General features: G+C 43.8%; 1 protein-coding gene across 1 annotated transcript in view; it reads left to right on the top strand.

Annotated features, from left to right (window-relative positions):
• Positions 1 to 14,422, top strand: part of LOC118675072 (CUB and sushi domain-containing protein 2-like) — a 347,464-nt gene that overhangs the window by 305,749 nt on the left and 27,293 nt on the right. The window contains exons 8-10 of the mRNA XM_036347222.1: positions 140 to 227; positions 866 to 990; positions 10,317 to 10,438. Of these exons, the coding sequence (XP_036203115.1) occupies positions 140 to 227; positions 866 to 990; positions 10,317 to 10,438 (335 nt within the window). The remainder of the gene's footprint in view (positions 1 to 139; positions 228 to 865; positions 991 to 10,316; positions 10,439 to 14,422) is intronic.

Here is a 14,422-nt window from a genome sequence, read left to right as displayed (position 1 = left end):
AGCCCAGTGGACCCCAGCAGCCCCACCCAGCCCCACTGGAGCAGGGCCTCATTCTGTCTCTGGGTCCCTCCCCCGAGACACCACCGGCCGGTGCTTCCTGTGGTCACCCATCTCTGTATGTGCTGTTTTTGCCTTGTAGTAACTCAGATTGGTGTGTCCCAAGGGCATAATATGTGTCCAGACCCTGGCATACCTGAAAGGGGCAAAAGACTAGGCTCGGATTTCAGGTAAGATATGTTTGGGAACTTTCTGATTGCAAGGAGGGTGGGATGGGCTGCAGGTGGGAAGGAAGGGGCTGGCTGGTCTTCCAGGAGGTGGAGGGCGGAGGATGGTGCAGATACGGGAATAGACACTTTCTGGAGAAGCGCTATGGCCTTTGACAGTCTTTCCTAGTCCAGTTCTGGGAATAGCGCCCTTGCCTGAAGGGGAAGAGGAGAGCTGTAGACTATAGTGTCACCTGCAAACCAATCCCTAGGTTACAGAGGACCACTGTTGCCAGGAATGCGATGCCAGCAAGCAGCTTGTGCCTCTGATAACCTGGGAGCCCCTAGGGCCCCAAGATGGTGCATTTCACAAGGTTTATATCAGTCTTCTTCCCCTAATTCTCGATTTTTATTAGTTTTGTGTATCATCCACCCACTCTGAGCTGTCCTAATTGATACTTAGAGGATTACTGTTTTGCTCACAAAGTCAGTTTTTGACTTAATCCTAAAACCATTCAGTGGTCAAAACAGTGGGGATTTAAGTGATAAAATTGGAACGATCAAGGCCAGAACAGAAGTAAGGTTGAGGTGGTACTTTATGGAAGCAGGAGGCCCCCCGGGTGGGCCCAGGATCGAGCTCACAGACGCACCTTGTCTCCCAGGTTAGGATCCAGCGTCCAGTTCACCTGCAACGAGGGCTATGACCTGCAAGGATCCAAGCGGATCACCTGTATGAAAGTGAGCGACATGTTTGCGGCCTGGAGCGACCACAGGCCGGTCTGCCGAGGTGAGGGTGCCCTGGGAAAGGGAGGCTGGCCAGAGCGCTGGGCTGGGTGTGGAGGATATAGCCCAGCTCTTAGCGCCTGCGGCCAGGGCTCCCATCCAGGCTGGCTCAACCCACTCTCACTGCTCCCCAGACCTGGGATCCTGCATTCATTCACTGATCCCCTTACATTTATTTAGCACCTTCCCTGTGTCAGGTTTACACTAGGATGAGGACATCCATGAGTGGGGAAGAGAACCATGGCCCTGCATGGACCTTTCAATCTAATGGGGAGTACATATACAATAGGTTGCTACCTTATTGCACAGATGTTATCCCTATACCTAGATAGGAAGGGGAGTCACCCTCATGATGTCTCCTTTAATCCCTCCATTATAACACATGTACATCCTGACCCCTGAATCTCAATGTATGTTTCTCTCCACATACTCGGCAATAAACAGGCCTGCCCTTCTGAAGGTGCTCTTAGCTGAGCAGAGCATATGGACCTGTCTCAGAAGCTCCTCTGTTCTAGCCCTACACCTGGGCACTTGTTCTCAGGGCCGTGCCACTCATGTCCTCAGATGACACATGTACCAAGGTTGGGCTGGCTAAGCCCTCATCCCCCAAACGATCTTAAAATGGCAGACCTGAGTGTGTGCCATTGTGAGGACAGAGCAGCAGCTGCTTCTGTTAGAGAAGCCCTGGCCTCATTCCCCAGGGCACCGGGAGACGGCTTGTAATTCCCTACAGTCTGTGCATCTCTCCTTCCGCTGTTTGTGCGCATGGCCCGGACTCAGTCTTGGTGCAGGAATAAGCACTCGAGTTCATAAACGCAGCCAACAGCTGCTCTTTCGAGCACCCCATTGGAAGAGAAGGCGTGTTGCCCGTGATAAAGTTGCAGTCTGGGTTCTTCCGGTTTAAGGGGAGATTTTTGCACCTCTGCAGGCACATGCATCACTGTGAGATCCATGCAGAGTAAGGGGTCCAGGAGAAAGAACTCTGATCGTGACCACACTGAGGAAACCCACTCCCTTTTTCAATGGTTGATAAGTCACCTGGAAGAGGGTTCTGAACATATTTCAAATGTGCCTTCGTTTTATTCATTCTCACTCAGCATCCAGGTGGCTGTGATCCTCAGTGAATAATGTACTTTGAGTTCCCACTAATTTTAGCTATATTATTTCAAAGATTCCACTTAGCTAATATTTTTTAAACATCAAACGAAAAAAGAATTCTTGGGTATAACTCTCAGCTTTCCCACTAGCTGGCCATGGGCAGTTTGGCAAATCATTAATTTTCCTGGGGCCATTGTTCTTACTGGTAAAAATAAATAATGGTACCTATCCTCCTCCATCTTGTGTTAATGTGAAGGTCAAATGGAGTTGTGGATATAGGAACCTTTATAAATTGGGGAGTGCTACACAAGAAATCAGATATCATCTTGCTAGATGATAAGCTCTCAAGGGCAAGGAGTTCTATTTTGTTTTCAAAACAGGGCCTGGCACTTAGTAGGTATTCAGTAACATGTCATCTCTCCTTTAAAAAAAATAAAATAAAATAAAATAAAATAAAATAAAATAAAATATATATATGTGTGTGTGTGTGTGTGTGTGTGTGTGTGTGTGTGTGTGTATACTTTTTATTTATTTCAGAGAGAGGAAGGGAGAGGGATAGAAATATCAATGATGATAGAGAATCATTGATTGGCTACCTCCTACACACCCCCTACTGGGGATTGAGCCCAAAACCCGGGCATGTGCCCTGATTGGGAATCGAACCATGACCACCCAACCAGCAAACCACACCAGTTGGGTCAGTAACATGTCTTGAATGGATGGTTGAATGAATGAATATTGACTAGCTGAGCACTCCAATTCCAAGGAGCCAGACACCAGCTGTGTGGAAAGACACAGAATTATCAAATCTGAAGTACCAGGGACCCTGTACCAATCTATTGTTTTCAAATTCCTTTTGAGGATCAGCCAGAATAAGGATACCTTTAAGCAGTGGTGAGATCTGATCTCTCACCAAGATCTTCTCATGGAAGGAAGGTTGTTCTCTTAGTAATGGCAGTTGCTTACATGAATATGCCCAAGGGCTGGTGTTTTGGAAGGAAGTTCCCAGTTGAGTAACATGCTCACCTTTTTCTCCAGACGTGTTGCATGTCCCACTGAAGTCCTCCAGTGGTTTTGACCCAGTGGACTCTGAACTCTGCTACACTGTTAACTAAGCACTGGGCTAAGCTTTTCACAGCCCTTCTCATTTTATCTGCTGCCACTATGCAGCTGGGAAGAATCATGGAAAATCAAGCCAGGGAAATTGGGTTCCAACACAACCATCACCACTTTTTAGTTGTCCTTGGGCCAGTGTCTTCGCCTCTCTGAATCTCTTCTTCTCCTGCTAAAGGCAGATTATAGAAAATTACTTTGTGACATTACAGCAAGGACTAGATGAGGCAGTGGACTGCAAGCTTTTGTGTAGAAACATCCCAGTGTGGCTCTGAGGCTTTTGTGCACACAGGCTTGGTTTAAACTGCTAAACACTGCTGGGATTTAGCTTCCCCACGCCTGGGGGCCCACCACAGCCTCTAGCGGCCGCGGGGTCTTTTAAAAGCCTGTCCCTCACTGTCTCGCCAGATCACATTGCAGTGGCACAGTTTGGAGGCACAGGGACTTTGATCTGGATCACAACTCTGCCCCCATTAGCTTGCTGGCCCTGGCAGGTTCCTTCATCTTTGTTTTAGCCACAGGGCCCTCATTGTGAACTGGGAAACCAGAACTTCCCCTGCTTAGTGATGGCAAAATGTAAATAAGCCACGTTATAGAGAGTGGCCAGCACGGCAGTGGAGAGGGGTTCTCAGGGCAGGTTCACCTTCTTGCCGCTCCCTCCTCCCTGCTTCTCTCCCCTAGATCGTCTCAGGGAGAGCGAAGGCAAAGGCTCCTGGGTTTGAGCTTGGACCAGCTGTCCTGGGCAGCACTGAAGGCCAAGGGCTGAAATAGATATTAGATTCAAGGGTCCTTTTATTTGGGCAGTTTTGAAAGTTTTTCTTTTCAAATCTCTAGTTTTGAGTTTAAGTAAACCTCACTTTAAGAATAAAAAAGGGACAAAACTGAATTCCAGGATAGCTGCACTAATAGCAGGTCACCCAGAGATCACATTCTGAAGAGGATCTGTCACCACACACATAGCGGCATTGTTTCTCCTCTAATGCATTTCAGTTGTGATGTGATTTTAAATATTCCTTGTCCACACAGTTAATTACACTAAAACACGAGGCCTGGCAAATAATAGGCTCTCCACAAATGTTTCAAGACGACCTGCATGAATCGGTGATTGAAAGGAATGAATGCTGTGGCACTGTGCCCTCACTTTGGAATCTGACATCAGGCATTCACAGGCCTTTCTTTTGTTTTCCTCCCACCCAAAGAAATAAGCATCTACTTTGACCCCTAGAAAATTGTGATCTTCCAAAGGAGATTGAGGGCACCTGAGCACTGTTATACGCACTCCATTCAGCCCCAGATAGAGGCAGAACAGTATATATAATAGGGGCTTACTGGACTTATTTTATATATGGGGCTTAATATTTTAAAGTGAGATTTCACAGAAAATAAAACAGATGTAGGTGGGAGGTCTCGCACTACAATAGGGACAGGAGATTGGGAGTTGCTCACAGTTCACCACTCTCAGCAGCCCCTAAGCCACCTCCAAGGAACCCCTGATGCTCTGGGGAACACTGTTTATAAACCACTGATAGAATGAAGAGGACCAAATTGACAACCAGGAGACCTGGTGTCTTGTGACCACAAATTGGGGTTGACAGAGAATAGGACTCGGTACCAGCCCCAGAGGAGATACTTACAATTACTGAGATAATCTACAGAAAACAATACATTTCTTTATCCTTTGTGGAGAAACCCACTATTTGCTGTATACATATGTATATATTTATGTACACATATTACATACATGCACATTTACATATCTGTTTAAAATGCAGACCTTTATGGTAGCGAGAACACCAGACTCAGGACTCAGACCTAAGTTCAAGTTCCAACCTTGCTGTTAACTTGCATGCCGTATAGCCCAGGGCAAGTCACTGAACTGCTCTGAATCTCCTCCCTCATTCTCACACAATGGGAATGAAACATGGAAAATATGGCACCAACCAGCTAAACTAAAGGCCATGAAAATTGCAGGTGACTATCTTCCTTCCTGGTGGCCTTTGCTGGATCAGCTTCCTGGGCCTACTCCTTAAACACCAACTTTCCGAGTTTTCATCCTCCTCACCTCCCTTTCCCCCACTCCTACCTTGAGCCTACACCTACCTCCTCTCTTCTCCCTTCATTGTTCCCTGAGTCCCATATGCACGAACGATAAAGCTCCCATTTATTGAGCTATTTATACTTGTATAAAGCATTGTAGTAGGCATTCCTCATAATTTCTTTATGAAGAATGTGGCAATATCCATATTTCATGTTAGTTCAGGCTTGGTGTAGTCAGTCTACTCGCCCAAGGGCACAAAGCTAATCAGTGGAGCTGGAATTCAAACCCTGACTCCAAAGGCTCCATCCTACACTTCCTGAAAATTGTACCTGCACATCCTTCAGAGTCAGTTTGTTGGATGGAACCACATAGAACATCTTTCTCCCCCACTTTTTGGTAACTTAAATTTTGATTTAAAATTGTAAACTCACAGAAATTTTGCAGGAAATGTGCAAAGAACTCCTTTGTGCTCTTTACCCAAATCCAAACAACTACTTTTAATGAGTTAATGGCCAAGGAGGGAGCTGAGAAGGGCCAGAGAGGCATCATAGAAGCCAATGAATGCGAGTTTAACCAAGAGAGGAGGGTCACTATGGTTAGATCCTCCAGAGAGGTCAATTGGGGTTACGTGTCTCCAACTGAGTGGCAAATGGTTGAAGTTTTTCTTGTAAGAAATTGTCGAGGAAACTGAGCAAAGAAAAGGAAAAGGACTGACTTGAGCAGAAGCTTCAATTACAATGGCAAACCATGAATCCGTGGTGGTACCACGGTGCTCCAGGCAGCACCCTGGCACCCAGGATTAGGAATAGAGAAGGTGGATGGAGAATTAATCAAAGGCATACTAGTATATGAGTGTTGAAGGAGCCATTGGTGAGGGTCTTAAGGTCCAGACTAGTGAAAGAAGAATGATTAGCAGGGGATTGAAAGATGAGGGGAAATGAGGGAACCATAAGGCTGGAGGGGCCTATGATTTTAGGATAGCAAATACCTCAAGATCAAGTTGCTCTGCTGGGTGCATAGGCAGCAGGGGAGAGAATGGGATGATGGAGTTTAAGATTTCACAGATGGCTCTTGGGCCCAGAGCAGCAAATCCTGGGTATGGCCAAGGACATGGATGACTTTGGGTAGGAGGACTGGCCTCTAAAAGGCAAAGGAACTGAAGGGAAGATGAGCACATAAGCACACAGGATTGCAGAATGGGGGATGAGAGAGAGCATGTGCCTGCCAGATGTTGTCTGTTTCATCCATAAAGACTAAAGCAAGGTCATCAACTGAGAGTAAGCGGAACAAGAGGAAGGGTGAGAGGTCCGAGGAGCAGTTAGAAGGAATGAAAGGTTCTTTGTACAGAGTAGGAGAATGAGCTCAATAGAGCTAAATGGCAGAGTTGCTGGGAAATATCTAGGATTTTTTTAAGGTGAATAATCAGGAATTTATAGTGATGTCAATCTTTCTGCTCATGTGATTTTTCTCCAAAAAGCTCAACCTTATGGGGGCAGATCTAGAGAATGTAGGTGGAGAGCTTCATCCATAATTGATATCTTTCAGGCAACTGATGAAAGGAAAAGGGAGCAAGAGACTTGGATGGATTTGCAAGAAAATAATCATCATGGTGGACCATGGGCTCAAGGTTTGATAAGGACAGAAGAGGAGACAGGGAGTTGATGGGTGGAGAAAAAATGTTGGTGATAGTGGAATGAGTGGAGTTCCTCCAGGGGTTCAGCAGCTATTTATGGAGCAATGACCTCCAGGAGGTGAGAGAAAGCTCTCCACTACAGAGGGCTGGCGAGGAAGCAGTGGACTGGGGAGGGGGAGACGGGCTTCGATTAAGGCAGGAGCTGGAGCAGGAGGCACTGAGAGATGTTGCAGATGCCAGCCAGGTTTGTTTGCCTTAGACTTGGTGGTGGGAACGTGGACAGGAGGAAGAGGCAGGTCAGTAGTAGGAGAAGCAAGGGAGGATAGCATGGAATAGTATGGGAATCAGTTTTGGAGAGAAGATAGAAGACCAAAGGCATTTGCATCTGAAGCAGTTTCCTTTTTGGTGCCAAGTTGTTGCTGTGCCAGAACTGGCTGTGAGTCCTGATCGTTCCTCCTAATGTCCCCTGGAATACCACCCTGTTATAAAGTAGTGATGTGCAGAGCTCAGACATGGAAGGCTATGGAGAAGTCTGAAAGCTATCCAGGAGAAAATGTGATGGGAAAAGGCAAAGAGAGAAACATCAACATGTGTGTATTCATTAATTCAGACTTTGTCTGACCATCTACCATTTTGTCAGCCCGTGTGGGTTGCAGCCATGAGCTAGCCATCTGTTGATGGGATCCCAGGGGCTGGCTGTTCAGGGGGACGTCTGTCCACGGACCCCCTGACCTCACCCAGACAGCAGAGACAAAAAAGTAGCTGATGCTCCATTCTGAAGCTGTTTTAAGGAACTTCGTGCTAAATATCTGCAGAATGTAATATTTTAATTAATCCCCTCTAAGCTCTTAAAGTGGTAAATGCCTGTTTGACCTGTTCTCTCTAATTACCTTCAGCATATTTCAACAGACTGCAAATACCTTCTAATTTTTGGAAACAAGTGCAGGATAAATTGAGTCTGAGGCTGAGGGCTTTTAAGGCAGCGAAACCTGGCTTTCCAGAGGAGGTGTAAGATGGTGCTGGTGGAGGTTGAGGGTTCCCCAGAGCTAGGGTTCTGGATCCACAGGTCCTCTTCGAAGAGGTAGGCTGGGGTCAAGGCTTTGGTTTTGATGATCTTATTCAAATTTGTTTAGTAATGTCCGTCTCAAGTGTGGTCACAGGGGAAAGTCCTACATAAAGCAACTTCAGGAAAGGTAGAAAAAGCTCTCAGGCCTTGAGAGAAATCTTGGGCATCGTGAAATGGAATGAACAGGCATCGGAAGTCCCACAGTCTCGGCTCCCCTTTGCTGAATATTGACGATGCCCCAGGTCCTGGGGGAGCCTTCACATCCATTATCTCAGGTACCTGCATCCTATCATGCCTCCTCGGGAGATGTCACTAGCCCCATCTTACAGGTGAAGAATAGAATCAGAGAGGTTTTCTAACTTCTTTAAAGCAAGTAGATTTAAAACCCAATAGGAACAGCACCTGGCATCCAGGATTAGGAAGAGAGAAGGTGGATGGTAGAGTTAATAAAAGGCAGAAATGAGAGTGTAGAGGACGCCATTGGTGAGGGTCTTGAGGTCCGGACTAGTGAAATTTATGAGAGAACAAAGGGCATGTCAGCATAAAAGAGAACTCTCCTCACAATGGCAGCTGCCTTCAGGCCCCGTTGTATCAAGCACGACCTGTGAATTGAGGTGTTTCTCAGCACAGACTTACAGAAGCAGCTGGACGCCCACAAGGGGAATGGAGGAGAGGATTCTCCTAGGCCAGTGATGGTGAACCTATGACACGCGTGTCAGAGGTGACACGCGAACTCATTTTTTGGGTTGATTTTTCTTTGTTAAATGGCATTGAAATATATAAAATAAATATCAAAAATATAAGTCTTTGTTTTACTATGGTTGCAAATATCATATAGAAAAAAAATTTCTATATGTGATACGGCACCAGAGTTAAGTTAGGGTTTTTCAAAATGCTGACACACCGAGCTCAAAAGGTTCGCCATCACTGTCCTAGGCCCTTGTTTAAACTAGACTCAACTGACCTCTGAGCTCAGGAGGAGGGAGAAGACCCTTTGGGTGCCAGGCTGAGGGCATGCCACCAGGAACTGCCCCACTGCCAGTGACGAACTAGAAGAGAAGGAGCCATTCGGACCCAGCCGCTTCTCGCAGATAACTCTCCGACAACTCCGCCTGATGCTGTTTCCGTATCTGCTTCCTCCTCAAGCTGCTGGCCCTGCAGAGAGGGCTGCGTCTTAGATGGTTTTTCTCCCCACACTCTGCCTGGTCCCTGTTAGGCACTCAATAAACGTTGGAATGAGTGAGTGCAGGAATGAGCGTCTGAAATGAGAAGAGATGAGTTCTGTCCGGAAGCTGCGGGAGCCCCTTCCCAGACCCTCCAGGAAGGGTTCCTGGGAAAGGTGGATCCTGGCCCCATCCACACACAGAGATGAGCTCCAGGATGTGTTGCCCCATCAGAGGAAACCAGGCTTGACACCACTTTCATTTCATATACTTAGGCTTGCTGCGTTTGCTCACTATTTCTTTACCTTTCGGCACTTTGCCTACAATTAGGATAAATTGTCATGTGGGCAGCAATGGAACAGGCTCATAGAACTCTTTATTAAAATAGCTGAGCACTAACATTGAAGAATGAAGTGGCTAGAACTAAAGAACACGTTTTTAAAGAAGGCAAACACCTAGGTACAATGTAGTACCTTAACTGTTATCAATCACTACTTAATCTAATTAGCTCAGAAGCTATTTTAAGGGGCTTAATTAGATTAAGCTGTGATTGATAACACTTTATATCTACTTGAGTAGAGCACTTCTTCTAATTCACCTTGAATCTTTATGCTTCCCGTCAAAAGCCTGTTTTAGGCATGTGCGGAGAGGGAAGTGGGGAGGCTTTGATTGGCACTGAGGTCACTCAGGTTGCCTGGTCCAGGCTGAGCTGGGGGCCTTGGCAGAGTCCTTGGGCACAGACATTCTGAGACCTGGTGAGGTGGCCTTGACAAGGACACCTGAGATTCTAGTTCAGGAGGCCTGAGCAAACTGGGAAGCATAGGTCAGCAGAGCAAAGCATGGGCACCTCAGCAGGCCTACAGATGTCTGGGGCCCACCCAGAGTTAGGTTACGTGAGGAGTACCAGGCCGCACCCTCTTGGTAGAGTTGAGCTGCAGATCACAGTGGAGTTGGGGTTGGGGGCTGGCTTAGCTTGACCATGGAAGCTCATCGCTGCGCACAGGGCAGGCAGGGCATGTGGGGCCTCCCCCTACCCCGGTGCTCCAGGAACTGTGACTTCCCTCTGAACCCACTGAGAACTATGAGGGAAGAAAACAGAAAGCAGAAGGTTATACCTGGGTGGAGACTGTACAGACTTCAGTCTCTTCTGGGCTGGGGCTGAGAGGTGGGGATGGGAACTGGACCTCGTCTAAACAAAACTTCCATCTTCTCTCTGCAGCCCGCATGTGTGATGCCCACCTTCGAGGCCCCTCAGGCATCATCACGTCCCCCAACTTCCCCATTCAATATGACAACAACGCCCACTGTGTGTGGATCATCACAGCACTCAACCCTGCCAAGGTGAGGCTCCTGAGGAGCATGGGTGGTGTCCTGTGGGCAGGGCCTGGCTGGAGACATTTGGTCTACAAGGGTTTCAAACTCAGAACTTAGTCCTGGTGGGTTCTTTATAGGCAAATCTTTAAAATTGTTTTATTAAATATCAAGTAGATAAAAAGCAAAATATAAGTAAGATATAAAGAACATCAATGCAATAGACACCTGCATAGCCAAATCCCAGTTACCTTAGGGATGTATATCCCTCACCAGCCCCATTCCATTCCCTATCCCTCAGGTACACTCTACCTTGATTGTGTGCTTATCATTCCTCTTCCTTGTTTACAGTTTACACATAAATGCGTATCCTTAAAAATACATTGTCTAGTAAGCCAGCATTTGAACTTCATATAAAGGTAGTCATGTTGTGTATATTCTTAATCAACTTCACTCAAAATTATGTCCCTAAGATTTATCTGTGTTGTTGTGTGTAGTTTTGCAATGCTTTACACATCTTTTCACACACTTATTTCACATTTAGTTCTCTCTTTTTTGGTGACATGCCCCTTGTTCTCTCATAAATTGTACAAGTGTCTTGCCAAGATCCACAGAATAACCTGTTGGAATCTTTAGTTATACCAAACTATAGATCAATTAGAAAAGAATGCTTATATTTGTAATTCTGAGTCTTCTGGTCCATGAGTTGAGTATGGTATTTCTCTCTATTGACTTAGGACTTCTTTAATGGCTTTCAATAAACTTTTGGAATTTTTCCATTACAGATCTTGTACCATTTCTTAACATATTTACTCCTAAATGTGTTATATTTGTTGTTGCTGTTATAAATCATATCTTTTAAATTTTTATTTTCTACCTATTTCTTGCTGATGTTTAAAATGCAATTAGTTTCTATTCTTTGATCTTTGTATATAGCAACTCTTTTGTAATAATTTATCTGTGAATTATTTGAGATTTTCTCTACAAGACAATCATTATCTTCAAAAAATGATGGTTTTATTTCTTACTTTCCAGTCCTTATACCTTCTCTTCATTTCTTTTCTTGCCCCAATGTTCTGACTTAAACCTCAAATATAATGTCAAATGACTGTGATGATGGTGGGCACTCTTGTCATTGTTTGCTGTTAATAGAATATTCTTCATCATTATGGTATTTGCTGAAGCTTTTTTTTATTTGTTTTTTCCTAATCTGAGTTTGCTAAAAACTTTTATTGTGAATGGACGTTGAGTTTTATCAAGTACCTTTGTATACTTATTAATATGATTTGCTCCTTTATTTTCTTAGTATGGTGAATTACATGGGTTGACTTTTCTGATGTTAAACCAACCTCACATTCCTGGTATAAACTCAACTTGGTCATTTAGCATTCTCAATTTTATACATGCCTATAATTGATTTGCTAATATTTTATTTAGTAATTTGCTTCTATTTTGTTAGTGAGATTGGACTTTTATATTACCCTTGCCAGATAATTCTGTCAAATATTGCTAATCTCATAAAATAATGTGGAGAGTGTTTCCCCTCTTCTGTTCTATGGAACTAAAAGTGGAAGATTAGAATAGATTTGGAACTTCTGTGCAACATTTCAGGAAAATTATCTGGGTCTGATGTTCCTTTTTTGGAAGATTTGAAACTATAGGTTTATCTTTTTATGACTAAAGGATTATTTATATCATCTTTTTTTTCTTGAAGCCATTTTATTAAGTTTTGTAATTTATTGGGTATAAAGTTGTACATACTGTCTTTTATTATATATTTTTATTCCCCTTTTCATTTCTATTTTGTATCTTTTTTTATCAATATTGCCAGAGGTTTTACATTTTACTATTTTCGGAAAGAGCCAATTTTGATTTTCTTAATACTTTTTTTGATATATTTATTTTCTATTTCATCATTTTCTCCTCATCTTTACTTTCTTTTTTCTATTATATTTGGATTTATCTTGTTATTCTTTTCTGGCATCTTAATGTCAATGCTTAATTTATTATTTTTCAATCTTATTTAAATATTTAATGCTATAAATTTCCCTCTAAGAACTATTTTGGCTACATTCCCACAGGTTTTTATGCGTAGTGTATCTATTATAGTTTAGTTATGAATATTTTCCAATTTCCATTACTCTTTCATCTTTCAATCCACAGCTTATTTAGGAGTAGCTCCTAATTTTCAAACAAAGGGTTTTTCTAGCTGTCTTTTTGTTACTGGTTCTAAAGCTTGTGGTCAGAGAAAATTGTATTTGAATCATTTGAAATTTGTTGAAACTTGCCTTTTGGACCAGAAATGGTCATTTTTTCACACATATTCTGTGTGTACTTGGAAAAATGAAGTGTATTTTGTAGTTTTTGTGTTTTATTGCATCAAGCTTGTTGATTGTGCTTATACTAGTATTCTTTATATCTTCATTGATTTTATCTTGATCAGACAGCTGCAGAGGACGGCATACTAAAACCTCCCTCTATGATGAGAGAACGCTAGGAATACTAGACAAAAACCACTATGATGGTGGCTTTTGTCTATTATTCCTAAAGTTCTATTAATTTTTGCTTTATATATATATTGGGACTATGTTATGAGATCATGCAAATTGAGAATTATATATCTTTCTGGTGACTTGAAATTTTTTAAAAATAATTATGTAATGACTCTTTATCTGTAGTAATGTTTTAAAGTTTTTTCCAGCTATTACATCAGCTTTCTTTTGGGTTTTGTCTAGTAAATATTCTCTTCTTGCTTTCAACCTTGCTAAGACCTCAGTCCAGGCACATCCTGTCCCAGTGTGCCTTCCCTTCTCCTCCAGGCAAATTCCTTATTCCCCTTTGAGACACAATTAAAATACCCCCTCTTCTGAGAAGCCTTCCTAATTCCTGGAGGTCTTGCTCCTTCCTGTTCCTACTTTTCCCTTTTTGTGTGTGTATCACATTATACTGGGTTTAGAATCTCTTTCTCCTGTAGCTCAGAAATGCCCTGAAAGCATTTTGGAATCTTGTACGGTATTTCTTCTGCAGTTACAGTGCTCAGTGCAGAGGAGGAGCACAGCGGGTGTTTGAATAAGTTAATAACTGATGGAGACCTGTATCAGTGTCTAGTAGCTCCTCAGGTGTGGCCCCTCCCATGTTTAGCCCCAGGGCCACCTCCTGTTATGACCTTTCAGTTCAGCCTCATGGAAGACATGGGTGATAACATTTCCGTAGTCAGGACTAAAACCCAGTCCCGTGTCTCTGCCCCCTACCGACACACATCTGCCTTTCTTTCGCAGCTTCTCAGTGTGAACTCAAGACTTATGATTCCGTGTGCGTATGAACTTCAGTGGATTTGATTGGGAAAGTTAATCCAGCTTTGCTTAAAAAAAAAAAAAAAAAGTAGAAGTGAGGCTGGAAAGGACGAGAGAGATGGGAAAGGGAGGGGACATGGAAGGGAGAAGGAGGGGGCATGGAAAGGAGAGGGAAAGGAAAGCTCATCTCATGAACTTCAAAGCCAAAGATAATAGTGTTTTGATTATTCACTCTTTAAGGATTATCACTGTCACTCTTCCCTTTGTAAGCCTGAAGAATTAAGAATTAACTCTCTAGGCAAGTGATCACTCAGGAGTGCAAATGTCAGGAATACATTTGTTGGCCTATTTGCTCACTCGCTCACACATTTAGCATTTACTCATGCCCTCTGTGCTGGACTGTGCAAGCTGCTGTCTGGCTCTCAGAGAAGCCAGTTTGCATGACAGGGTAGCTTAGAGGGACCTTTTAATGGCCGCCTCCAAGTCCTAAACTTGATCCCCCCCTTTTTTTTTTTACAGTTTCTTCACTTCCCATCATATCTTGGCATTCCTCTTCCCCTAGAACTAACTGCACACCCTTCTCTGTTCTTGAAGACAAGCCCCACCCCTCGTCTAGCCAGGATTGCATGTCCCTCATGTTTGCCCATACCCAAGCTTCCCTAATTTCAGTACTCATCACACCATGTGGTGTTTTCCGTATACTTGTAAGTCTCTTCTAGAA

Source organism: Myotis myotis, unplaced genomic scaffold (assembly GCF_014108235.1).
Source record: "Myotis myotis isolate mMyoMyo1 unplaced genomic scaffold, mMyoMyo1.p scaffold_m19_p_2, whole genome shotgun sequence".
Classification (NCBI taxonomy): Eukaryota; Metazoa; Chordata; class Mammalia; order Chiroptera; family Vespertilionidae; genus Myotis; species Myotis myotis.
The sequence above is the reverse complement of the archived record's forward strand: the minus strand, read 5'-3'. Positions and strand labels throughout refer to the sequence as shown.